The sequence below is a fragment of the Chelmon rostratus genome, chromosome 8 (genome assembly GCF_017976325.1).
Source record: "Chelmon rostratus isolate fCheRos1 chromosome 8, fCheRos1.pri, whole genome shotgun sequence".
Classification (NCBI taxonomy): Eukaryota; Metazoa; Chordata; class Actinopteri; order Chaetodontiformes; family Chaetodontidae; genus Chelmon; species Chelmon rostratus.
The window spans coordinates 19,196,288-19,223,449 of record NC_055665.1 but is presented as its reverse complement, the minus strand read 5'-3'; the positions used below and the strand labels follow the sequence as shown (position 1 = coordinate 19,223,449).

The 27,162-nt window shown below is 41.5% G+C and overlaps 1 protein-coding gene across 2 annotated transcripts in view; it reads right to left on the bottom strand.

Moving 5' to 3' along the window:
• Nucleotides 1-27,162, bottom strand: part of ulk4 (unc-51 like kinase 4) — a 79,340-nt gene continuing 52,178 nt past the window's right edge. For both annotated transcript variants that reach the window (XM_041942652.1, XM_041942653.1), the window contains 7 exons: nucleotides 26,397-26,445; nucleotides 23,345-23,450; nucleotides 15,315-15,481; nucleotides 13,334-13,435; nucleotides 10,185-10,379; nucleotides 4,366-4,454; nucleotides 1-172 (listed from right to left, as the gene is read on the bottom strand). In XM_041942652.1, the coding sequence (XP_041798586.1) occupies nucleotides 112-172; nucleotides 4,366-4,454; nucleotides 10,185-10,379; nucleotides 13,334-13,435; nucleotides 15,315-15,481; nucleotides 23,345-23,450; nucleotides 26,397-26,445 (769 nt within the window). In that variant the 3' untranslated portion in view covers nucleotides 1-111. The remainder of the gene's footprint in view (nucleotides 173-4,365; nucleotides 4,455-10,184; nucleotides 10,380-13,333; nucleotides 13,436-15,314; nucleotides 15,482-23,344; nucleotides 23,451-26,396; nucleotides 26,446-27,162) is intronic.

Genomic DNA, 27,162 nt, shown 5'->3' with positions numbered 1-27,162 from the left:
AAGACAGAGAGAAAGTCAGAAAAGCACAATACCAATCATAAGTGTTTTGAAAGTCCTGAAATGGACTTGAACCTGGTTCTGGTTTGCATCAGGGTTGGTGATTAAAAGCTTTTAGGATCCAGAGGACTCCTGGAGGATTTCAGCAGCCAGTGGGATCACATCAGCATGACACCTGGGACAACAGAAAGAAAAAGAAAAGTTATTCCCTGTAACACTGGCATGTTAATAACCTTGAGACATAATGAACTTAAAGCATTGTCCTTCAGAATGTGCAAACGATGGAGCGTCCTGACTCTCGGATTCCAGCTGAGAGCTCTGTTGCATGTCATACCTCTCCTTCCTACCTCGTGTCCTGTCTACCTCTATACTGCCCCATCTGATAAAGGGAGCAATGTCACATAACGTACATATGCTTGAAAATCAAAGTCTTTCCACAGCTCTGATGTGGCTCCATATTTCTCTAAGTCTTCTGACTCATTTTTTCCAGTAAAATACAGCACAGTTCAGGCTAATTCTGAAGTCTGAATATGGAATTCATTTCTGTGTTATCCTGGACAAACCACCTACATGCACATCAAGAAATGGTTCAGCACAGACTGAAATAGATGTGATCATGAAGTAAAAATCCGAGCTGCAAAGCCATGAACTGCAGTGCCGTCTGAAATCCTGATCATCCCGGACATCAGGCCCTTGACATATTCTGTGCTGCTGCTGGTAGACGCGCAGCCGTCTGGCGTTAGTTGCGTCGTCGTTGTTTGTTGGAGAATGTGCTCAACGTGCTGCCTGACCTTCATAAAACCGATACAAACCCCTCAGCTCAAAGGTCTCAGTGACCCTGTGTGCATGTAAACTGCACTGGTGACTTCAGTTTGTACACCTTGGCACCCCATCAAGTCTCTATCGATACTTTCAGTGCAGGGCTACGTGTTTAATAGCTGTAATGTCTCACCTCTAAAGTCAGTCAGTCAGCCAATCAGTGGCTGCAGAATCGATCCACTTTATTAACATTAGATGGCTGAAAGTGTTTTTGCTTCTTGTCATAACAGCCATGATGTAGCTGTTGTACTGAAATTGTACAGAGGGGTGATGGTCGGGTGCAAACTGGCTCTGCAGTCACAGTGCTGAGGCTCCACTCTGGTCCCGTCCTGGTGTTTAGTTATTTCCTATTTGTGCGGTTGCCATGAAATAGTTACTGTAGATAACACTTGATAACGGTAACAGAAATAACATGCAAACACACACACACATTGAAAATGCTGCGGCTTGGCGAGCACAGCCAACGTGCTCAGACCCTACAGGCTGTCTGTAATCTACTCCTCCTCTCCCTCCCTCTCCTATCTCCCTCCCTCGCCCTCCTCCCCTCCTCTCTTCCTCCCAGGTGTCTTTGAGGGCAGCCTGACAGCCAGGCCAGCAGAAGCCCACCCCCTTAGTTGATTAAAACCTCCATAATTAACCTAATTAACACAGCTCCCAGAGGCCTAAGAAATCCTTGAAAGTTTGTGAATTTGGACGGCATAAATTAGAGCCATAAAAAGTTTTAGAATTAACTTTTGCGGCGCCAAATTGACACTGAGCAGCTGCACGGAGGATGGTGGAAAATGAAATAATTGGTTTTAGATTATAGTGAATGGCTATTACAGAACAATCATTAGCCCCTCACTTGGCTCACAACAACACTTTTTTTCTGTGTAAAATTTATGTTTTGAACCATCTGAGACTAAATCAGCAGAACTCAGTGGACAGGCAGGTTCCTCGCTCTCGTTTCCTTTATCTCGGCGGATTCTTTACAGGAATACAGCAGACTACTTCACTACGATGTTCCCTCATGGATTTATGGATCTCTTTAGAACATGGTCCTTAATACCTGGACTGACCATGTGACATCATAACGGTCTTGTATGAGGGTTCAAATATAGAGTGGGTATAAAATGTACTTCTAGCAGGGGTGAGCTACTCCCTAAACCAGTCGTTCATGACCTTTTTTCTCTGACGAATCCTCAGACCTGACCTGAAGTTGCCCTCCAAAATGTTCCAAATGTGTTCTTTTGAATGGATTTTATTCAAGACTATAAATCATACTAAAGTTCATGAAGTAGCAATCTTTTTTCAGACAGTGATCCTGGGATTGTGATATTTGGCCTTTTTTGCAATTGGTTTGTGAAAAACATTAGTTTATCATCCACAGAGAGCCAGAGTGCTGTGCTATTGTTAACACACTGAAGATGAATAAGCACCTCATACAGCCCACTTCAAAAAACACATGCCTATGCCTTGAAGCAGCACCAGGCGACTTACTAAGTGACAGTACAGTCTGAGGGTATTAATGATGGTGTTCTGGTAAAATCCTGCATAAACTGTAGCTGCTTCCAACATGTTGAGTTGAGTGCTTGCAGAGCAGTTCTTTGGCTACTGATGGCTTCATGTCTGACTGAACGCAGCAATAAAGTAAGGATCAGGTTGTGGGCCTCAAGGCTTTTCTTCAGGATGGAGGCGTGTGAGTGACGCTCCTCCCCTCCTTCTACACGGTTTGAAAAGGCATTCCTCAGGTTGCCATGGTAAAAGCTGAATGACATCATCTGGGTTTGGATCTCAGGCCAGACCTCCCCTCTCCTTCCGTCTCCTCTATCTGCCCCAACTCCTCTCATCCTCTCAATTAACCCCCCTCCTCCTCCCCTCCCTTCCTCTCCTCTTCTCTCTCCTCATCACTCCTTTCATCTCCTGCCCTTTCTCCTAAAACCTCTGCTCCCCTCCTCCTACCGCTAAACCAGTGGGAGTGTGCCAGTCTCAGCCACTTCAAAGGCGAGAGCTGATCTCTGCTTTCATCTGCCAGAGAGGGAGAGGAGAGAGAGGAGACAGGGGGAGAGGAGAGGAGAAGTGGGAGAGCGAGAGCGAGAGAGGGAGAAAGAGGTGAAAAAGAAATGAGGGAAAAGGAAAGAAAATGGGGTGGGGGGGTGGGTATAGAGGGTGACAAAAAGGGAAAAAGGGGGTCACTCCTTTCTAAGGAGAAAAGAGGGGGAGAGGGAGGGGAGAGTAGGAGAGGCCTCTTCAGCAGGACAACAATACACCTTTATTATCGATCTGACAGGGTGTGTGTGTGATTGAGAGACAGAGGGTTTGTATAGAAAGGGGTGAAAGCGACTATTTGTGTGTATTCATTCTGCGTTTGTGTGTGTATGCGTATGCACTAAATGCGTGTGTTTGTGTGTGTGTGTGTGTGTGCGTACATGCACTAAGTGTGTGTGTGTCTGTGTTTGTGTGTGACAGGTCGCTGGTCTCATACATCAAGAGATCAAAGGAAGCACGGCCTCTACAGCGACAAAACCCTTGGCTCAAAGAGGGAACACACACTCGGCCCACATACTCATAAAAGGCAGCCAGATGCAGAGATACAGGTGCGCACACACACACATAGAACACACACACATACACTGCATTTCACAATTGCTGGCATCTTTGGTAAATAGGCAGACGTAACAATTAGTCTGTTTCTGGTATATTTTTAAGCATGTGCCACAATAACATGATCATTTGGGCTGATTGACTGTTTTAAAGCGAGTGAAATGTAATGGACGCGTGTCTGAGATGTCACAGACTTTATTACAGCCCCCTGCTTCACACTAGATCTCACTGTCAATAACACAGTGAAAGTGGATCATTTTGTTATAAATAGGTGCAGAGTGGACAACGCAGTTAGAAATATACATATAAAGATATATGACTTCTTGCAAATCTGACTAATTTATGCCTCCATAATAAAGCATCCTTTGAAACATTGTTTCACAAAGCTGTAATGTACATTACTGATGTACATTACCAAACTCATACATTTTAGAAGGGAGGGGTTACTTTGTCAGGTGTGTGTGTGTGCTGCAGGTCACGTTTCCTGTCATCGATATGAGCTCTTAAGAGACTCCCAAACAAAGATGAATTTTTGTTTTTAATATATGTACATATTTGATCTCCCAGCCCTTTGTGGGCCGTTAAGTGGACACTAGTCCTGTCAGAAGCTCGCATCCTTTCAATTAACAACTAGAAAGAGCTCAGTTTGGACTTCTGTAATGCATAGACATGTTCAGACATGCATAAAAATAATAAGATGAAGGCACGGGATGGAGGAGACATGTACATCCACGATGACTTGTTTTTGGTATACTTTGAGGAATGGTTCCAACACTGGTGACAGAAACTAGAGCCTTATATGAACAGCCAAATATCTTGTTTTGCCACACTTATTTGAAAAAATATGATCTGAGATCTGTGCGTCTGTTATCTATCAAAATGGAATAATGGAAGAATCTTCCCTTATAAATTCCTATTCTATATGACACACACACACAAATGCATTTCAACGGCAGAAACTCCCACCTGTTGGATGTAGATATATCCTGCAGGAGACTCAACAGTTCCGCCCCTTCAGCACATTCTAACCAATCAGATCGCTCTGTTGTTTGCACCTGAAGATGGGAGGAGAGAGAAAGAACATATCGTCAAAAAGCAGGAGACGACACACTGAAATAAGCAGAGTCACGCAGTGAGAGTGGAACAAAAGTGAATGTTGACCTGCTAGAAGCCAAAACAGGAAACACACTTTACACTTTTTGTCTTTTTTTTTTTTCTTTTTGTATAGAATGGGATGTTTAAGTAGTTTTGCCAACACAAAACTGACCACCATGTAAAGTGATATTGGCTGAATCTAAGTTAACAAAAAGGTCTTACCAATCCCCTGCAGGCTACCATGAGTCATCCTGCGCGAGATCAATGAGTTACACTTACGATGAGCTCAAAAACCCGACACCTCAGTGTGGCAGATTAGCGCGGCATGACTTCACTATGATGTCGTGTTCCCAAGCCCGACAGTCATATGATAATACATCACTGTCAACTGAACAAAGCCATACATGCAAGAGGATTTTAGTTTTGTGTTTTCGTCCTCTTTTTCCTATTATTGGACAGATTAGAAGACAAGCACCCAGGACCATCATTTCATCAACAATCAGAAACCAATGATGGCACATTTGTACATTTGAAATATAATTTTCACATTCTCTGTTATCTTTCCACAGCATCGCTCAAAATCATCCCATGGAGCGCTACATTGTAAGAACCACTGCTGCTCTGTGTTATCATCACAGAAGCATTTTACAAGGTACCACGACCAACTGCTGAGTGACATCACACTCATTTGACAGTTCAAAGTAAACAGATCAAAGAGCTAATTTGCCCAAAATACAGTTGAATTGCATGCGCGTGCAAGTACAAACACACATACACACACACACGCACACACACACAGACACACACACACACGCACACACACACACACACACACACACACACACACACACACACACACACACGCACACACACACACACACACACACACACACACACACACACACACACACACAGATCCTGTTGCATTCATCATAATTTTGTTGCTCCAACGATTCATTCTACAATACTGATTCCAAAAAAGTTGGGACTTTTGAAGTGTTCCTGAGTCCATGTAGTAACTTTCTTTATACAATCCTGTGTTCACTAAGTGGTGAACCTCGCTCCATCCTTGCTTGTAAATGACTAAGTCTTTCCAGGATGCTCCTTTCATACCCAATCATGATACTATCACCTGTTACCAATCAACCTGTTTACCTGTGGAATGATCCAAACAGGTGTTTTTGGAGCGTTCCACAACTTTCCCAGTCTGTTGTTGCTCCTGTCCCAACTTGAAACATGTTGCTGTATCAAATTCAGAATAAGCAGATAGTCACACAAATCAATGAAGTTGATGGGGTCAAACATTAAATGTATCATCTTTGGAGTGTTTTCAGTTGAGTATGTATCGAAAAGGATTAGCAAGTTATCACATTGTGTTCGATTTATGTTTTACACAGAGTCAGAACTGTTTTGGAGTTGGGGTTGTATGACTCGACTGCTGAACTTGGACACCTCTCTCATCCCCCCTCTCTTCCTTCACTGATTGTCTTCACTACATCATTTGTTTCTTCTTTTTGTCAAGCTTCTGCTTTTTACTCCTGTCCTGACATGTCTCCCCTCACCATGATGTCTACGCTCCACACCCACCTAGAAACACCTGGTCCACAGACTGCTGTGTGTGTGTGTGTGTGTGTGTGTGTGTGTGTGTGTGTGTGTGTGCAATAAGGATAGTTCTCACATCAAAAAGGAGTCATTTATAGTGTTTGAACTCACAGCCAAGTGAAGTTCTGTGTTAAGAGCTGATTTCATATTACAGTGACAGTTTTTTGTGGAACAAAGGTATTCTAGTAAATAAGAACTGCCAGCAAATGTCAAGGTGTGTGTGGTAGTGACTACGTATGTGTGCGTGCATGCGTGCATGTGAGACCGAGTGGATGTGTGTCCATGTGTTTGGTGAACAGGTTCTCTCTGATCTCTGGTGACATCATCACCTCTGTCTCTGTGGCGACACAGCATGGCTGTTGCTTGGCAACGGGGTTAGGAGGAGACAAAGACGCTCCCCTCACTCGCTAACTTTTCTCACACACACACACACGCACATGCATGCGCACACCCACACATACACACACACATGCACACACACACACACACACACACACACGCACGCACACACACACACACACACACACACACCTTGTCTTTCCCCTCAGGGTGAGGGGACATTTATGTGTGCCTTCCAGCACTGCTGAACACACACACACACACACACACACACCTACTTATAATCCCTCCTCTATCCAGGTTCTTCACCATGTCTTCACCCTGTTCTCCCCCTCTCTACCTGACCAACACATTGACTCTATGAACTATTGAACTCAATGTCAGATTAGAGGCACATAGACAGACAGACAGATTAAGACAGACAGTCACTCAGAAAGACAGCACAGGGCTGTCATAATAGATATTAACTTCAAACACGTGATAATGGACCTGCCAGAAGAGAAAGATCGAGTAGAAGAATCATCAGATCATGCATAAGACTATATATACTGTGTGTGTGTGTATATGCATGCATGTGTATGTATGTATATATAATATATGTATATAAATATCTCACATGTGTGAGTGTGTATGTGTGTCTTTAAACATTTTGTGCAGATGTCACTGGTCACAAATGCACTTTTCTAGCTGCAAACTCACCCCATCTATAGAGAGTTTGAATGGAAATAGATTATTTTTGCCTGCGTTTGACCCTCATGGTGAGCTTTCGGACACATTCGTCCAGCTGGCTCCAGTCCTCATCCGCAGATGAGGGACTGATGGATGGATGGATGGATAAATAAAATTTCTGTGTTGCCATGGAAAAGGTTACAATAATTGGACATAATATGCTTTGGCATTTTGGAGACTCGGCGTTGAGATATTTCAGCCTCCGGAGATGAGAGAGTCGGAAGCTTCTAGACACAAGAGTGGGATTAACAAGCAGTGTAAGGAGAAACACAGGACAGCATCGACAACAGTCATCTAAACATCCTGTCTTGCCTCACAGAACCAGGTTTGTCATGTTGTGTGTGAACACAAGTTACATAAAAATAATCCGTATTAGAAACATTATTTCTGCTGGACAAGTTGACGTTACAGTTCTGTGGGGTTTTATGTGAGAAAGAAAGAATTGAAAGAATTGTGCATGCACATTATGAGACCAATCACGGAACACAATAAATTCTATGCTGCCAGAAGCAGACTTCTAAGTTTAAAAAACATTGTACACTGACAAATCAAACTGCTTTAAAAGAAATAATAAATGCTTATTGCTCTGACAACTTCTTATGAATGCTTTTTCATTTAATTAGCATTCCCCTTTAAGTCTTTCCAAGTTGTGTGCCTTGGAAAAAAAGACAAGTTGAAAATTTCACTAATTCAGACTTGATTCATTCTCCCTCTCTCCTCCTTTGCAGTTCCCAAGCTATTAGCGGGATCTTTGATTGAGATTAACAGAGCCCTGAAATCAATGAAAGATAATTAAAAAGCCTTTGTTGAAGGGCAGGCACTTGTCTGGCTGTGTAGGTGTGTGTCTGAGAGAGAATATGTGAGTCATTGTGTTTCTGTGAACAAGTGTGTGTTGTGGATAGTGAATGTCTGTTGCATTCTTTCAAAGGCGCACATTCTTCTCTGCCAACTGATTGGCTGATTGATAATGAGATTCAAGAAAAGTCGGCTGAGCAAACGGTTCTAAGGTGTCGATTTCTGTTTTTCTATAAAACAGTTTCTTTAAAACTTGAGCTACTAGACTCAAGTACAAAGTGGGGAAAGAGTACTGCAACAGTACTGTGAGGGAACATTTCAATCTTTTAAATTAGCTAATGAGGCGAATGGCTAAATGTGCAGAATGGTAGATGGGTATTTTTTGAGCAAATAAATTAGTTCTGCTCCCAGCACTGAGCTGCTTAGTGACTCATCCAGTAGCTACGAGGAAATGGCTGAAACACCACACATTTTCTGTGTGTGTTGCTCACGGTGGTGAGCAGGATAGAGAATACACACCTCCATGTTACTGGACCTCTTAGCACAGGGGGTAATGAGGGAGTTTGCACAAGAGGACACATTTCCTACTACAGAGGTAGACAGAAAAAGAGAGGGAAGTAAGTGTGTGTCTCTGTGAGCTTGTGTGTGACAGAGTTTGTGTGTGGGTGGTTCAGGTAGCTGGAACTAATTGGTGAGAGAAATCAAACACACACACACACACACACACACACACACACTATTGTACACACCAAACTCCCTCCACCCACCCACCTACATAATGTACACACAACGCACACACAACACATCCATGTACGCCAGCGCACACACGCACAGCCTTCAGTCATATGATCTCAGGGTGACAGCTGACCTTGTGTCGCACGTGCAGAAACTATTTCATGACCCTGCGGCCAAAACATTAGGAAGGCATTTTACATAATTCAGGGGGGTCTGCAGAAAAATCATTTTCTCAAACTGGTCATGTTGACTTTATAAGATGTATTTTCAGTGGCCTTGACCAAGCCTGCCTCTCTTTTACCGAATTGTTCAAATCTGCAAAGCCCTGGATTAAATTCAGTGACTACATTTTTAAAACAGCCAACATTTAAAAAAAAACGTACATCTTAACCATCTGTATCACAACCTAAGTATGGTTGAGTTCAGCCAACCAAGACTCCTTGAAATACTGCCATCATGGTTTCGCAGCCTGAGAAAGGACACAAAACCTGGTCTTTGGTGTCAAAGTGAAATGCTTTACTGTCACGCCCTTATTTTCCCATATACGACATAATCAACATACCGCTTCTAGCACTGGCACTGAGTGTGGGCACTAGTTGTAAATTCTGTATCGCTGAATCATCCAATATGAAATCGCTTCCTGGGAAAACTTGGCCGCAGGATGCATACCAAAGATGTTGTTTGACTGCTTCAAAACTGGCTTTGTGGTATGGGTTTACTTAACTTTCATACTGGCTTTTTAATTAGAGTGAATGAGTAGGGCTGCCAGTGAAAATTCTCTGTTGGTGAATTGCTGCGGTGTCGTTTTATTGTCGTATGTTGTTTCTATTAGGCCAAGAAACTGCCACCTTATCCTGGTGAATGTTAGCTGCAGCTGCTTCACTTTTCTCCATGTCACAGGATGGAGCTTTTGTTATTTAATACGTTTGAGGAGAAGAAGCTTCAGTAAATCTCCACCTTCTTTACCGCAGTGTGCTCTCTTACGAGTCAGCCGTCTTTGGCCTGTACTACAAATCATTTTGACTATCAGACAAAATTGGACAGACACTCAAACAGAGAGTGACAGGCAGATACAAACCAACACTTTTTCTCCCTCTCTGGTTTGCTCCCTCTGTCAGTCTAGTTCTGGTGAAAGTACACTCTATTTTCAGAACAGCAGCACACCAGGGCTGTCTCTCTGAGTGTGTGTGTCTACACTGGGTCTGTATCTATTATTCCAATATTTTCATTCTGCAGTGGCAGCAGTTAATATTTCAACCTCCAAAATACAAACAAACACAGGGCCAAGATTCTTGAATAAAACAGAGGTATTCGAAAATGTTTCAGTGCGGCGATATGAGAAAGGACACACGGAGCACAAACTGATATCGGATGAAATTTCAGACAAGCAAAGTTGACATGTGTGTGAAAACTTCCATGAATGTGCACAGATGTTGGTCTGTTTTTCGTCTGTGTGAGTGTCTACGTGCCTAAATGTGCGCCGTACTCACCAGTCGTCTGATGATCCTAAGTGTTGTGCGTTGGATTCGGGGGGTCTCCGTGTGCATGTGTGTGCGCAGCACGTGTGAAAAGCTTCGCAAACAGGAGGGTGAAAGGCAGTCATAACCCTCTCCTCCGTATAGCTGGACCAGTAGCGACAGACACTGAATACACTCATCCCAGACATCTTGGTTTTCAGTTGACAGCTACAAGGAGAGAAAATCAGTTAATAATTGGAACGATGAAATAACTCCATGCACCATGTTTCTATTTATATTACTCTAGTTACTGTGGGCCATGGGCTGAAAAACAGTGTTTTTTCTTCTACATGTACTTACAGTATATATCATAAATAAAATATCTTTATTAAGATGACTAATTACAGTTGGTGTCTGAGAATGGTATTTTGAAGCTTTTGTGTATACTAATCAAAAGAATATTTTACACAAACACTGCTTGAAATGATTTACTGTATTTCAAATCATTTGAATCAGAATCAGAAGATCCCTGAGGGGAAATTGGGAAATTGTAGGCCATATCAAGTAAATATCAAAAAATGCTACACAGAAGCATCCAGGAGGTTCACTCTAAACTGCATCTTAGCAAGATTGCTACTGGCAACTGACTCCTAAGTAATTACGTTAATGCAGAGTAAATCATAATACTTGCCCATGCATCAGTGATTAGCCCACTACACTTCAGAACTGTACTCGTTTAACACGAGCAAGTTGTGCAGTTTTAATGATATTAGATTCAGGGATCATATCGACGCGTCTGCTCTCTCGATCCCACTAATCTCCCAGGGGGCAGAGGCTGGGGGTGAGTCAGCTGCACCCTCAACCGTCTCATACGCGAACACACACAGACCCCCATCCAAAACTCAATGTGTCAACTATAAGTAAAAACCTCTGTTGTGTCCCTCGAGACCTCCTCTTCTCCCCCTCCCACTCCCCGCCTCCTTTCTTTACATCCTCAACTTCCCAGGATGCCTCACAGCACCCTCTCTCTTTTGCATAGATTCTCTCCATCTTTCCTCCTTTCCTTTCCCCTTTCCCCGTAAATCTCATTTCATCCTCTCACCTCTTCCTTTCTACACCTTCTGTGATTCATCTCAGTCACTGTTTTGTTTTGAAATATTTACAAATCATCTTTAATTTTTTACTGTCCACAAATCTGCAGAAGGCAAGAGACAAAGACCATCATTCACCAGGCAATTCAATTTGACTGTGACTCTAATACCCAAGTTCAATCATGATTCTCAGATTTTGAGTGCAGATAGAGGAGGGAGATATTTTGCATCACATTATTCTTTAATATCTGATTTTAAGTGATTATTCAATCCTCAGTAGTGTGTATGGTGCCAGAAGGTGTGGATGTGTGAATGGCTTTTGCAGCAGCGGTTCCACATTTCTCTCAGCAGAAAGGCCAAGATTGTATCCACAGTTATCTTCCTATTTTTCAGATGGCATCACATTTTGTGCTGGCTCTTTGTAATAACTGTGGTATAATTACTTCAGGTAACTACAATTATCTTCTCTTATCGAACAGACAGGCGATGTGCAAGGAGCATACTGCATTTATATAACATTCATATTAGAGGTCGATTAATCCATTTGGGCAATTGATTGGCAGCAATAGGATGTATAACAAACTATCATGTAGTGGCCGATGGCTGTGCAGCATCCAACAGTCACAGGGACATACATGACTGTTTTACATGGAGGCTCCGTACAAAAAAACAATGTAATGTCACTGTGTGTTGAGGTAATTTGTATTTCAATGACAGTTAACTTTATGTCAGACTTAATATATTTACTTGTAAATTATAAGTGTGATGAGGTTGTTGGATACGGTTGTTGGCTACAGCATGAAACATACAGCATACAGCTGAAAGCATGCTGTCTCTTTATTTATTTAATATTCATCACTTTTACTTAGTTGTCCAATTCAACAGTTACAGTTTCTAATACGGTCAAAGACTGTTCATCTCCGACAGTGCCCAGTTTGTTTTTAATTGGCTGATTAATTGGCTTTTTCCTTCTCCAACTCTTCATTATTACATTAACATTAAAAATCCAGTACGTCGGCAGAAAACTACCAAACCTGTAACTTGGTTGCTTTAGCAGAACTAGTTAAAAGAATTTGACAGAGGACACAGAGTCCAACCATGAAAGTGCATTTTGAGCATTTTACTTGTCTCTTATAAAATACTGTTTATTGTAGGAATGCTTGATTAACTTGATTACCATAAAAAAGACGTACACACTTCTTTGGAAGACCGCTAATTAAGTAAGAACTTTTAAACAAGATTGATCGGTAGTGTTGCTGTTCACAGTGCAGTCAGACGTGGGATTACGTTTAAGAATTCACATATTTAGTCTGAGAGAAGGCTGTAGATCTAGTGACTGGTCTTGATACATTCATCCAGTGTTTGTGAAAATCAGTCTAACTTTATAGACCAGGTCATTTTGCTCTGACACCACGCAGTGGTTGGTGAGCTCTTATGCTCTTATCAAAAAGATAATGTCGTACTGCTGTTGCAAATCATATAAACGCAGTGAATCTGACAATTCAATATCATTTCACAGCTTCCCGGTTGATCAGCAACTAAAAAGACGATTGATAGTGAAAATCCAGAGGGACATTGGGCCATATTTCATGATAAAACAGCATACTTGGGAACCCATTAGCTACCGTTAGACAACAGCCAACATTAGCATTTAACCATTTCCTATTACCGTTTGATAGTTTTAAATGATACGATAGATAAGATGGAAATGAATTCTGAAATGTCAACACACATTTTGGACACATTTATTTAAGCCTGGAAGTAAAACGCACTGGATGTAATCTAGCTTGCAATGACTCAGCCTGCTAACTACTACAAAATGTTACTCAAGGGTAGAAATCATACCCACAGACTTCACTGGCACAACATTAACAAACACATACCCAGACAAACAGGCATGTTCTCTCTTTCCGTATCTCAGTCTCACACACACAGCACACACACACACACTTCCTTGCATAAATAAGCATACATACAGTTTGTCTCACTGTATCAGGCATACATTTAGACACGCATGCATGGAAAATATTTATGTATGCATGCAAGGCATTCACACACACACACATCGGTCTCCGTGAGTGTTGGCCTCACCATGTGAATGAGGTGTGTGCTGAGTTGGCTCAGGGGTCGGTTTTCTAGGAGCAGTTTCTCTGCTGCCTCCATCTCTACTGCTGGACAAGATAGCCTCTGGCTCTATACACACACACACACACACACACACACACACACACACACACACACACACACACAGTTAAATCATTTATAGAGATTTGACAGTCAATAATGATGGATCCAGAGACCTGCCAAGACAGATTCTGACAGACTGATAGATACACTAAGAGAGAAAATAGATTGTCTGCATACGTTGTGTTATTTTAACCCTTCTTTAATATAAAATGTGTTCAGGACAACACAAAATAGAAAAAAAAAATCTTTATTCGTTATTACAAGTTATTTTTGCATCTCATTATGACTTCAGTCTTCTCACCTCTTCCTTCTTTCTGCCCCCCTCCCCCTTGTTGGCACCTCTGCTCATCACTTTGGCTTATTTTAGTTCAGTTCATGCCTACAGTGGAACTTCAGGCTAATTAGCGCTGGAATAATGTGATTAATACTGCCACATATTTTCTCTCTCTCTTCCCAAAGTCACCACTTCTCTGTTATGCTCTCTCTCTCTCCTTCTCTTTTTTCATCTGTAGCACATATAATCTCTGACTGTCTCTCTCTTGACCAACAGAGTAATAGTTTGGGGAGAGCGGTCTAGTCACGTCCTCTCTCCTTATCAGACCTTATTACCCAAATGAATTTGGTTTGGGCAGAAGTTTTCTTTTTAATGAGCTTTGCATTTCTCGTAGAATTGATTTCCGCTGCACATTCTGCTTGCTCCCTTCCCCATCCCTGTCTCTCCTTCTATCTCTCCATCCTTCCCTCTCCCTTTTCTGTCCTTCTCTCTTCCGTTCCATCCAGTCTTTTACCCTGCCTCCCCTTTAGCACCCCCTCGCCCCCTCCCCGGTCCAGGCATTAATATGTATGCATTGGGCTGGGGTGCACACTATGGGGAGATGGGGGCTGGTGTGTATGTCTATATGTGAGCGTATGCGGGTGTGTGTGTGTGTGTGTGTGCGGGGAGGCAAGCTGAGGACAAAGCCAGTGGTGATAATGAGGCCGCAGGGACATAGCCAGACAGGCCCCTCTGTGTATGCCTGTGAGTGTGTGTGTGTGTGTGTGTGTGTCCCAGGGACTCAGGACCTCATCCGCTTTCTCCTGAGTCCACAACTTCAATATTGCAGTTGCTTAAAACTGCTAGCTTCCACTGCACACATCAATGGACACACACTCACAAACACACACACATATACACACATGCCTTTAGGGACATGATACAAGGGCAACATTTTGAGGGAGTTGACTTTGTGATTCTGTGCTCAACAGAGATGAAACTGGTAAATAGTGGTGAATCAATGTGGGAAATACACCAGCCTATAAGGTCCAAATGTATCATGATACAGCAAAACAACTGACACAAGGCTAACAAGGATTTGAAAAATATTGAAAAATACAAGACAAGCCATTGTGGTTGTTTAAAGCTTCCTTTTCAAGGACTGTAGCAATGCGGTGATTCTTAGAAGTATATAAAGTATAAGTATATAAACACTGACATTTACACGACAGATAAATTTTGAGGTAGTTCAGAGCTGAGATCACATCTTCGTGAACTTCTGTTTAATCAACATAATAATGAAAGGCCATTTATGTGTCTTATCAATGGGCTTTTATTCCTGAAATGCGAGAAAGAGACTTATATTTAGTTTGCTGAATTTCCTCAGAATGCAACAGTGACTGTCGTAATGACTGCAAGCGACCGACCATAATCTCTGTCACTCGGGTGGAGCATACTTTGAAAAACAGCACTAATACATGTAAGAACTGAAGGATAGCGCTGGAGGTTAAATTGTGTTTCTCTGCATTTTCTGATCTGTTCTATGCCTTGCTCAAAGGCAGCTTGGTGACTGTTATTTGGGATAGGGCAGAGAGTTCCTTGATCTCATTAGCTGTGTTTGAGTGTTCAAACCTTCAGTGCAGAGCGGACGACAGCAGATGTCTGTTTTAAGATGTTGTGAAGCAGCTCCAGAAGGGCTTGCAAAGAAAGATGGCTGACCTTCCTCCCAGCATGCCCCTCCCCATCCAGGTGGAGTAGTGCAGCTTCTGAGAGGGTGCTCACCACCACTTCTATGAGGTCTGTGTAGAAGAAGAGAAATCATTGCATAAAGTTACTGGATTTATGGATACAATGACTTGCCGTTACCAAAACGTAGCATTCACACTCAAGTGACAGATGATAAAAATACATAAACACTGCAGAGGTAACATCAGAACAGACCCTAACACAAAGCTCTTGAGCTGCCTGTTGCCGCTCCATTGCCATTATGACACATCAAATTTACAAAAACATCAGTGTGCTCACAAGCTCATTAATTCATTAATATAGGCTCACATCATGTATTATAGCCAATCAAACCAAACTACTTCTACATTCCAAACAAACAACACACCTCCTCTGTCTCCTACCTGTATGTCAGAAGTATAAAGAATAACAGTATACCTGAGCCTGACTTGAGTAAGTGTCTGTGGCTGCAGGCTCCCATTTGACTCCGCAGTGGATCGATAGATCCAGCACAAGATGAGGGACACTCTCCCTCATAGGTCGATTAGCATTTCATTGTCACCAATTTGCACAACAGAGAAAAATAGCTGAATTTGACATTTAAGTATTTAAACAGAACTTGAAGCTGTGCTGGGTGAGTTCTTCTATGAAAATCCGATGGCAACACACATCCGCTACCGCAGGTCCTTCATTCCAACAGCCATCAGGTTATTCAACTCAGACGCTGTATAATGTAGCACTGTGCTCAGGCATATACTGTTTGTCTTTGCACTACTGCAACACATCCTTCTACCTCATACATGCTATAACCTGTGCAATATTACATTATTTTCCTGTTTCCTTAAATACTCCACTATGCATTTATATATGTATAGTTATCTACTGTGCAATAGAGCAAATACTGTGCTTAATTTATCTTATCTAACCACGTGCAATTTTTGTTTCAATCCCTGTGCAATTTTTCAATTTCTCAAGTACTTTCCATTGGCAATATATTTTCTATAGTCTTTTGTATCAAATGTACATATACAGTATATAGTCAAAATCTTATTTTGTATTTTTTACTTGCATTTGCTATTTGCCATTTTTATAGATGCTGTCTGTAACACCAAATTTCCCTAGCTGGCGATTAATAAAGTTGATCTTATCTTATCTTATCATCCAAGTGCACAGAATTGAACACATACAGCAACAACAAAAGAGAACTCAATTTAGACACTCATCTAAAAATACATTCTGTTCTTCTCTTCAAATCTCTTCGCCTTCCCTGCCATCTCACTCTATCCCTCCCTAGAAAACTGTCCAATGTAGAACACATTCTTTAGCTGCTAACCCTTGCTAGGCCATGAATAAATAGCTCTGACTAAAGTGCAAAACCATGTTCCTTTGCTCATTAAATTTAACACGACACAGAAGATACTCTCCATTTTGCAGCTCGATCTGTGTAGTTAGTTATTGTAGGCTTCTGTCCCTGAGGTGTTCTCACCACACATCTCTGGAAGTGAAGACTGGATATATTCTGTCCTGACAAGGTGGACATGACACATGTGGTCCAATAAATGTGCACTATGCCTATCAGTAAGTCCAAAGTGGTGCTTCATTTTCTTTCCTGTACACGAACAGTAGCAGTTAAATAACAAATGAATTAAATAACTCACAGTCTTCACTGGGGAAAATACACCCGCTGTTATTTTCCATTCTAATAGATCTTTATTTAGAAAGTAGATGTTGTGTGTGTGTGTTTATTTTTGTGAGTGAAAGTGCAACACTGCAGACACTAGAAAGCTATTAAGCTAGCCCGCTGTCAGTGAGATGTAGTGTTACTTTGTCAAGCTGCCTCACAATTAAATAAACAGACTGTTCTACTTTGGACTGTTCAGTCAAACAAAGACCACTTCTGCTGTTAATGTGATTCGACAATGCAGTCCTGTTCAGATGAAAACTCTGCTCCAGATAGTTACTCATGTATATGTTAATAATATTATCATGTTATTTTCTTTTGACAATTGCTGCCATCACTATGCACAACTTTACTAAACCAAACAAAGAAAAGAAATTACCCAGACTTTCCTGATATTTCAATCACCTATCAACCAGGCTTCATAGCAACAAACCTATTAATCAAAAACAAAATTACTCTGTGAATGTGTACTGAAACATTTAAAGCATATGTTCATGTTAGGAACATACATAAATAGCACAGAGTACATATAAGTACAAGTATATATCCTTCTATAGTTGATATTACTTTGTACCTTTGTTATTGTCTATTCTGTTCTACCTATCTTATTATGATATAAATTGATCTTTAATTTCATAACTGAATGAGTTAAAGCTGTAATAATCTGCTACAATTTTGTATAGACAAAACAGCACTTAAAATATGACCCATTTTACCATGATTAGTTTGACATGACACATGCATTTCACAAGAGTTACAGCACAGCAGAATCCTTCAAAAATATCTACAACTAATCTGCAAAGGTCCCACTATGCACTCATTTGAAATGGGCTATGAAGACAAAGAAAAGTTCTGTTGGAAGGGGAGAGTTACAACTGGGCTAAGGAAGCAGTGAAAAGTTGGAAATTGGGAAGGGAATTTGAAGCGTATCCAACATTATTTCAAAATGCATCCAGTGTTTTCCATTCTGTCACACACTGGCAGTACTCTCAACCATTCAAACCACCTGTCGACATTAAAAATGTTTTGATTTTCTCATGGCGTCAGTGCATTTAGATTAGACCAGCTGTTCCATCCAAACAAAACACGCCTGATCACAGACCAAAGACACAAATCACTAAGCCTGTGTTTTTTTAGGGGATAAAGTTGCACATACTTGGTGAGCCACTGTAAACACACTAGTACCATGTGAGATTATAGTGGGACAGATACATGGAAGTCAGTGGCATTATGCATATATTTGACAACTAAGGACTATGCATGTTTTTATTACAATGCCACTCCTGTGACTGAATTTCACCAGGAACGAAATGCATTTACATTTTAAGATCAACAATATAAATAAACAAATTACTTCAACTAGAACAGACATTGAGATCCACATCAATAATACCAAAGAAATATGATTATGGCAACAGCGCCAGCAAAGCAGAGTCTGTACTGCAATGTAGACTGATAGTGAGATTGCCAGTCGTCTGAAAACCATGGGACAGGTACACGTTCTACTGCAGTCTCCGATTTAAAATTTTGCACTTGCATTTCCAATGCACAAGGCATTTAAGCAGGCTTGAGCCTCTGTGGGTATCCCATGATTAAATTATGCACAACAAGCACCAAGCTGCTGCTGTCATGCAAACTTTAAATACAGGTTGCTTTTAACTCCATATCCTACACAGATTCCCAAATTAAGCTGTGCAAATCATAAGGAGTGTGGGAGAGAGAGATGTCCTGGGAATGCATTGAGCACAAACAGTTCACATAGGCCCATGAAAAATAATTTGAAGAGTAATGTGTGCAGCTAACACAATGACCCTTTTATTCACAGAACAAAAATAGCAAGTGCGGTTGGATGTGCGCTTCGGTTCATTGCACACATGGCAAATGGACTGTATTTATATAGCACTTTTCTAGTCTTACTGACCACTCAAAGCATTTTTACAACAGACAGCAGAGCAGCATTCACCCATTCACACACACATTGATGCACTGGTGGTGGCAAGGTGCCACCTGCTCATCATGAGCAATAACCATTCACACACACACTCACACACAGATGGCACAGCATCGGGAGCAATTCGGGGTTCAGTATTTTGCCCAAGGATACTTTGACATGTAGACTAAAGGGGCCAGGATCTCACCACCGATCTTCTGACAGGATGACCACTCTACCTCCTGAGCCACAGCCACCACATGACACAACTCTTGTTCTAGTCATTATGAATCCATGTTTAAAACAGGGACCCACATTTATTACCACTGCAGATTAATTATAGATTAGAGCAGCCGCTATATTTGTCTCAACAGGAATCTCATGAGAGCATCATGAAGACACATCATGATTTAGTCTTATCTTACTTTGACTTTTCTCTAAAATGACCATTCAGGAGACAGGGGGCTTGACACGCACGCATACATGCACGCACGCACGCACGTTTACTGTGGATGCCTTTTGAAGGTACATGAGGAATGTTTATAGTATCATGGCAGAACACCCAGTAGGAGCTCTGTGGATGTGTGTCTGTGCAGGATGTTATGATGAGTATTGCTTTGACTGACAGGTATGGATGTGTATGCATTTCTAGATTGTTGGGGTGCGTTTGTGTGTGTGTGTACATTTCTGGTTATACATAAGTGTAATCAGAGGAATGGCAACTTCATTCAGTCAATGCAAACAAGTCTGGTTTTAAACGTTATATGTACAAATGTTACTTGCTCATTTTAAGACTAGAAGAATCATTTATGAGTAAACCACTGAGCTCTGTCCTATTTTGGAGTTTGGACTTTGGTTAAAAATAGACAGTCTACAATGCTTTGCAGTATTATCTATTTAAAAACCACTGTAAAATGAGTTCTACTGGGAATCAACAGGATGGATGGCTCAGAGCATTGCTGTATAAGCAAAGTCGGAAAATTTTCTGGGAACAGAAAAAACTGTGAAACTGACAACATATAATCAATGGATAAGGTTTCAGTTAATTTAAATAAGGTTCAATTAAAGGGTGTACATGGTTTCAATAATGCAATGATAATGTAACTTTCCCCAATAATGTATGTGGCATCTGGGTTGGTCTTCTTCAAGGATGGAGTGAAGCATGGTACAGTCAAATTATTTTTAGATTTTATTCAGAATATGTTGTCTAGAATGTAGGCAACCAATTCTTTTGGTTCCAACTTATGTTTGAAACAAGTCGCAACTACCACCATATTCTGTAGTAGACTCAGTATTTATGTACTGCTCAGAAAACAACCTGAATGAATCTACAGGACTGTAAACAACCTGCTAGCAGCGAAACTGTTGCATTCTACTTAAAAAGACACCCTAACAGTATAAACAGGTTGCTTGTCAGTGCCTTCCAAAATGCTAAATATGTAAATATCTGACATGATAGACTTTTCACTGGTATTCACTGCAATGCAAACTGCACCGTATCACTGCAATCTATGCATAGCAGAAACTCCAGATACACTGCAAAACTGTCTTATTGATTTCCATTATGTAAAATAGTCAATACAATGACCTCTTGGGTGCTGGCTAATATGAAGATATTAATATGGAAGACAGATCCTTGTGGTATAAATTATGCCAGAGGGCATTTTTAGTGATTGAACACATATGGACACCGTGTGGAAGAACCATTGGAGAATTCTTTAGACACAGTTTGGGGAAAAGAGTCCAAACCTGAATCTCATTTCAAGTGGCAATTTATAGATGCAAGTTCCATAGAAACACCAGCACAGAGGCAATTACCTAAAATATTCCTCTGAGCTTCTCACAGAAGGTCAAAAGAAATAACAAGGATTGGTGACGGATCAAACCTGGAGAGGAACCTCAAAGACCTTCAAGGATTCTGAAGACACATGGAGCCCCTGAAGACTTCTTTAATTAATTAAAGGACAAGCATGCTTTAATTAACTGACACTTTGTCAGCACCTCGGCCTAAAACCAGCCTCAGGGGTTGCTCAGGATGTGAACACTGCTGAATTGTTGGGGTGTGTTTTCACTGGTCTACATGCTCTAGATGTATACATTTCCTTATCAAATCACACAGTCTGCTTGTCAATGTGCCTACAAAATGAGTCTCAAATTCACTCTCAGTAGAGAAGCTCTATGCTTCATATCCTTATATAATCAGACTGCAACCTAAGCTTGCTACATTAGTTTGCTACATGTTCACAAATTAAAACTGAGCCATCCAGAACCATATAAAATAATAACTTTGTTTAGGAAGTGTCCCTCACTGCCCCATCAAGTTATTCATACCCTCCCGCCTCTCTCTATCTCTCCCTCTATCAAATTGTCACTCACTTCAGCCTCATATTTTCTCCTCTATTATCTCACCCCCCTCCATCCCCACACCAAAATGCACAACATTCTCCCTCTCTGTGTATCCCATTCTGCCTTTCTGTCACCTCTCTGCTAGCCTTTTTACCTCCTATTTTGCTTTCCTGGCTCTATCATCTTTTCCCTCTCTCTTCTCTCTCATGCTTTTTTTGCCATCTTCTTTTCCTTTCTGCTGTTCTGTTCTCCCTCCCTATCTCTGCCTTTCTCTCTCTTTGCTCCCTCTGTCTTCGTTCCCCAGGGGGTATTATCTCAGTCGGAGGCAAATCTGCCCAATTATAAACCTCATCTCCTTTCTCTCTCTCCCTTACACACACACACGCACACACACACACATATCTCCTCTCTGTCTCACACATACGCAGAGGCATAAGCACAAATACATTCACACAAGCCCAAGAAACCACCTCCCTATTTTGCTCTTCTTCACTGTCTATTTCATTGCCTTCCAACACTCACACACACACACACACACACACAAACACACACATGCATACACGCTCATACACCACCCTTCCCCTCCTCTCTCTGTCACACCTTAAAAAGCCAATTATACACGCTTCCTCCCTTCTCCTCTTCTCTCCTCCTCTTCCTCTCCCTTCTTTCTTGCCATCGCCACACTGATCTGGAGTGAACCACAACTACAAGAGGGGAGAAAGAGGAGAAGGGGAGATAGAAGAAGAGCCCAAAATAGAGGACAGGGTAGAAGGTAAAATGGGAACAAGGAAGGAGGGAGCAAGGAAAGGAGATAATGGTGAAGCTGTGCTGACTGAAAAGTGGATGGTAGGAGAAGAGGAAAAGGAGGGACAAGAGGAGGAGAACAATCTTATATAGCAAAGGGCAACAAAGTAAGAAAAAGGAGAGGAGAGGAGAGGAGAGGAGAGGAGAGGCGAGGAGAGAGAGATAGCGTTAATTGCCTGGCCAGTATTAGTGCTGGGTTGACAGTTTCTTGTTGAGAGGAGAGCTGATTGGACGATAATGATGCTGACTACTGAACTGCCGCACTGCTGACCCAATGGAAATAGAGGGAGAGGAAGGGGTGATAGCGTTGGTAGTTTTGGGGAAGCAGGGGGTGGATAGACAGAATGAGACAAAAAATGATGAGTGAAAGAGAGAGACAGAAAGAGAGAGGGAAATGAACACAGTGCTAAATAGAAATTTGAGAAAGCAAGTATTATTGTGTTGCATTTTCATTGCCACTGAGAGTTGCAATTACAGTGTTGAACTGTGGGTCCTGAAACATTTGCATACACACACACACACACACACACACACATAAACACAGAGGCAGCAGTGTTTATAAATGTCTTCTTGCAAATGTATTTAATATATTTCATTCATTCTCCAATTGTAGATTTAGGCTGCATCCCTACATGCATACTAAGCTGTGTCTTACTATTATTTCCTTCTAATTAAAGTCCTAATCCCAAACTAGCAAGAAGAAGCTCTTAGCTCTTGGGTGCTAAAATGAGCCTAAAATGACCTAACTTCTGAAAAGCATCCTCACTTTAAGAGGACACACTCCCGACTCTGGATCCACTGGAATCACTTGCAATCGACAGGAAATTCTAATATTATTGAGTTTCACGTAGCTGAAGGACAAAAAACATTGCCTCCGCCTAATGTACACACACATGCACACACACACAGACAAGGTTGTTGACCTGAATACGCATTGAGCCACAGCAGGCTGGGGAAAACAAGATGTCAACAAGTAGCATGACAATAACTAATGCTAGCAGAGTAGATACATGACACCGGCACTATGGGTCAATGACAGATGGGTCTCTAGGACTCACGTACCTCACTCAGTAATAACAGTATTCAGTACAAACAAGAAAAGTAGACAAGAAGTTTTTTTGTCACAGCAGAGAAATATTAAATCACCCCCATCGCCATAAACACTCCATGCAGTACCTTGTTGGTGTAGTGGTTCCAGGTCCAAGACTGTGTCTCCACTAAGATTACACAGCAAGGCGACTGCATTCTGGATCACCCCACTGGTAACATTACTACTGTTAGCCTATACAAAGTAAGAGGAAGAAATAGGATGAACAGGTTACAGGTCCGCTCATAACATTTTAAATTCCAAATTGAATCCACACTCAAAGGTTTTCTATGTACAGTTTTTTAAAAAAGATTAATGTAATGACTTGAGATAGATAATATGTAATATAAATAGAAGTACACACATTGAACTCACAGCACAATTAAAAGCATCTTTATACTTCACAGCCACAGCTAATGCTAATGAGAGAGGCTGAGTGCAGGAGTGAAGGATTGTCAATCTTCCCTGTTACCTGTAAACTTTTCTGTCATGTATCACAGGGTTAAGGTTAGACCTAAAGCTCCAGTGAATGAATGGACGTCAATTCAAGTAATACCAGTGTGCGTGTGTGTGTGTCTCGAGTGACCACTTGAGATTGGATCTCACTATACTATATATGCAAATAAACACATTCATCATTTCTGTTTGCAAAGATGTTGTACTGACTCGTCAGTCTAAATGGAAATCAGACAGCGTGTTTTGTGTGTATAATCCACGAAAATCCACTTTGCCTGTTGTTTTGGCTTCTTCATGTTTCACATTAAGATATGACACCGTTGGTGTTGGAGTACATAATCTGTGTACCTAATCCTTATGCAGAGGATGTCAGTTGAGCAGGTGTCCCACGACACATTCACGCACACACTGCGAAAGACTGTGGCCATATGTGGCCTAGACCACCACCGAATGTGATCCGAGGGATCAGATCTAATCTGTGTCCTCAATGCGTCCCGGGTGCATTCAAAATAGTACTTGAAGCTGTCCACTTTTGAACAGATCACCCAAGATGCAAGTTAATGCAAGGTGTTTACAGGGTCATTTTGTTCAGATCTTAGTAGGAGTAAACACAATCTGTACAATATACTGGCATCCGTACACAGCATGACATTGATACAGATATTTGCTTTAAGCTAACACGAAATATGCATTGTTGTTCAAATTTAGAGAGCAAGTGAAAAGGCTGAAAGAGACACGTCTGTAATTACTGATTATATGTCCGTTCTGTGCCAGGAAAGTGAAGGGTGCGTTATTCAACAGAACTTAATGTATCAGATGCAGTACCCGATTTACAAGAGGGACAAATGATTACGAATTTTTCGTAGACAGTGTTTCACAAAGTTTCTAAAGTTTCCCCCAAACTACACAACTCACAAAATCAGATCTGATCTCAATGAGGATAACGACAATGCATTAAAAATACCAGGTCTAACCACAAAGGCAAGATCGGTTCATTTATTATCTGCACCTGGATACAGATCTCCTTTTAATACCAGGTGTAAACTGAGTCATAGTGATCAGCATATGTCAGAAAAATTATGATTTTGGGGTACAATGTTGAGCAAAGGATCAAATTAATTCTGTCTATTAGAGGACATTGTAGTTGTGTCCTGTGATAATGGATTGGTTTTGAAGAGAAACAAGGAGCAACACTCTAGTCTCCACTTTCTTCTTCAACCTCTCCCTTCTCCTCCCTTGTTTTTCCTCCTCTTACTCTCTTTCTCCTCCTTACAAAACCTTTCTCCAACAGTAATTCACTTTCCCTTCTCTCTCCTGCCCTCATTTCACTATTTGATCCTCTCTGAGATACACCAGCTCTGCCTGCAGGGTTTGTGTGCCATCAGTGTGATCTGTGTACAGGCCTGATAAGCCTGGCTGATGCTCATCATGTGCAGTAGCCTGAGGCTGAAGACAATGACATCAATTTGCACCTAGGACAACCTGCCCGTCAGTAACAATAAATGACAAAGCTCATTTATTTTGATCTCTATGGACTAATAAGCCATGGAAGGACTATCATGCACATCACTGACAGCATACAGTACATCTGACAAAAAGCAACAAGGAATTAATTTTATCTTAGCGACTCACTGTCCTGCACCTTTAACTTAGAGTGTTCAACATGCATTAGTGGTGTATCTACAGAGTGTGCAGTGTATGAGGTAGGATTTCTGAAAGTATTTGACTGCTACTCCTTCTGATCAGTCTTCTGCCTCCTCGGGCACAGCAACCAACCCTTAAAGAACCATGGTCTTGCCAGCTTCTTGAAGTCCTTTCATGCCTGAAGCAGAACCACTTCATCATCTAGACAAATACAATTAGTTGAGTTTCTCAATGACAAGTGTGATCACCAATGACAGGTGTAATCAATCCAGACCACAGTGTTTCAGGCAGCATAAATCAATCCAAATGTGAACAATACAGACGGCACTAATGGATCCTGACATGACTGCTTCAGACAGGAGTAAACAATCAGGAGAGGAGTTAATCAGGCTGTTGGATAACAGTGTTTAACATTCTGCATCAGCTAGTCCGGGCTGGACAGGCAGCCATGCAGAACACTGATTATTTAGTGAGTATGTGTTAGAGTGTGTGTGTGTGTGCGTGTGTGTGCGTGTGTGTGCGCAGAAAGCATAAAGTGCTTGCTGCAGCTCAAGTGCTTTGGTTTGTCGAAAACAGATTGTACTGCATGTGTTTGTGTGTTCATTAGATTGCGATGCAAAAAGGGTCAGGTGAAATAAATTGTTTACTGGAAACACTGTTATGCTTCGCTGATAACAGTGTGTGTTTGTGTGGGATCTTAATAGTGGAGTCCATATTCTCACTCTATTAACCCTTCCTCCTCTCTATGGCTGACCTGCCAGTCAATTACACCAGCCGTCTAATAGGTCAACACCACTCAGCCTAATTTACATAAATACATCTACGAGGGTTAGATGGAGCGAGTGAGAGGAGAGAGTAGGAAGGAGAGAGAGTACAACTGAGCAGTAATAAACTACAGCAGAACTGCCATAAAATAATACAGACTGTGACAACTGGGATTGATTAGCTGATTGTAAGACTTTATAACAGAGGGACTGATTTACTGACTTACCAGGTGATTTGCTGATTGGCTGAATAAAAATGGATTAAGTGATTTCTTACCATAATGAGTTGAAAGACTGCTGGTAGGATCCTACTGTGTTTGATCAATCTGAAATGGAAAGAGAAAAATACATATTGGAGCAGAGGTAGAAAGTCGAGGGTGAGAAATTAATTCAATTTAGAGGCAATTCACTGCACTGTTCATACACGCACATGCACACCCACATGCACGCACACACACACACTGGGCTGTTTCATCTTCATTAAGGTTGGAGTTCCGCTACAACGACTCCTGTCTAGTACCAGTGGAATTGGGGAAAGAAGAGAGACAAAAAGAGGAGACGTGATGAGAGCAGATGAAGTGAGAGAGGAGAGGGAAGGACACGGGAAGAGGAGATGAGAGTTAAGGTGGGGGAAGATTACATTTGGTGAATAGGAGAAAGGAAGGGAAGATCAGGGGAAAGGGGACAAGATTTGGACAGAGTGGAGGAACAAATGGATTGAAGGAGAGAAAACGAAAGAGTGATGTGGATGAATCCACACTGCAAAATCTGAAGAAAAGCAGAGAGGCAGAGTAGAAGCAAGAGGGAGAAAGGGATCGATGTCTATATAGGCAATGACATTCTGTCTACTTACTGATTAAGGTTGTTTGATTTGCAACCAAATACTCTGTGGTTGAAGGGTCAACATGTATACACACACACCTTGTGTAAGTGTGCCTGTGTTTATGTGTACAAGAAAGTCTACATGCTGTGATGGGAACAAAGTCAGCTTTGTCAGTCGGACTGGTGTTAATGCTGAAGAAAAAGCCGATCCACTAATTTAA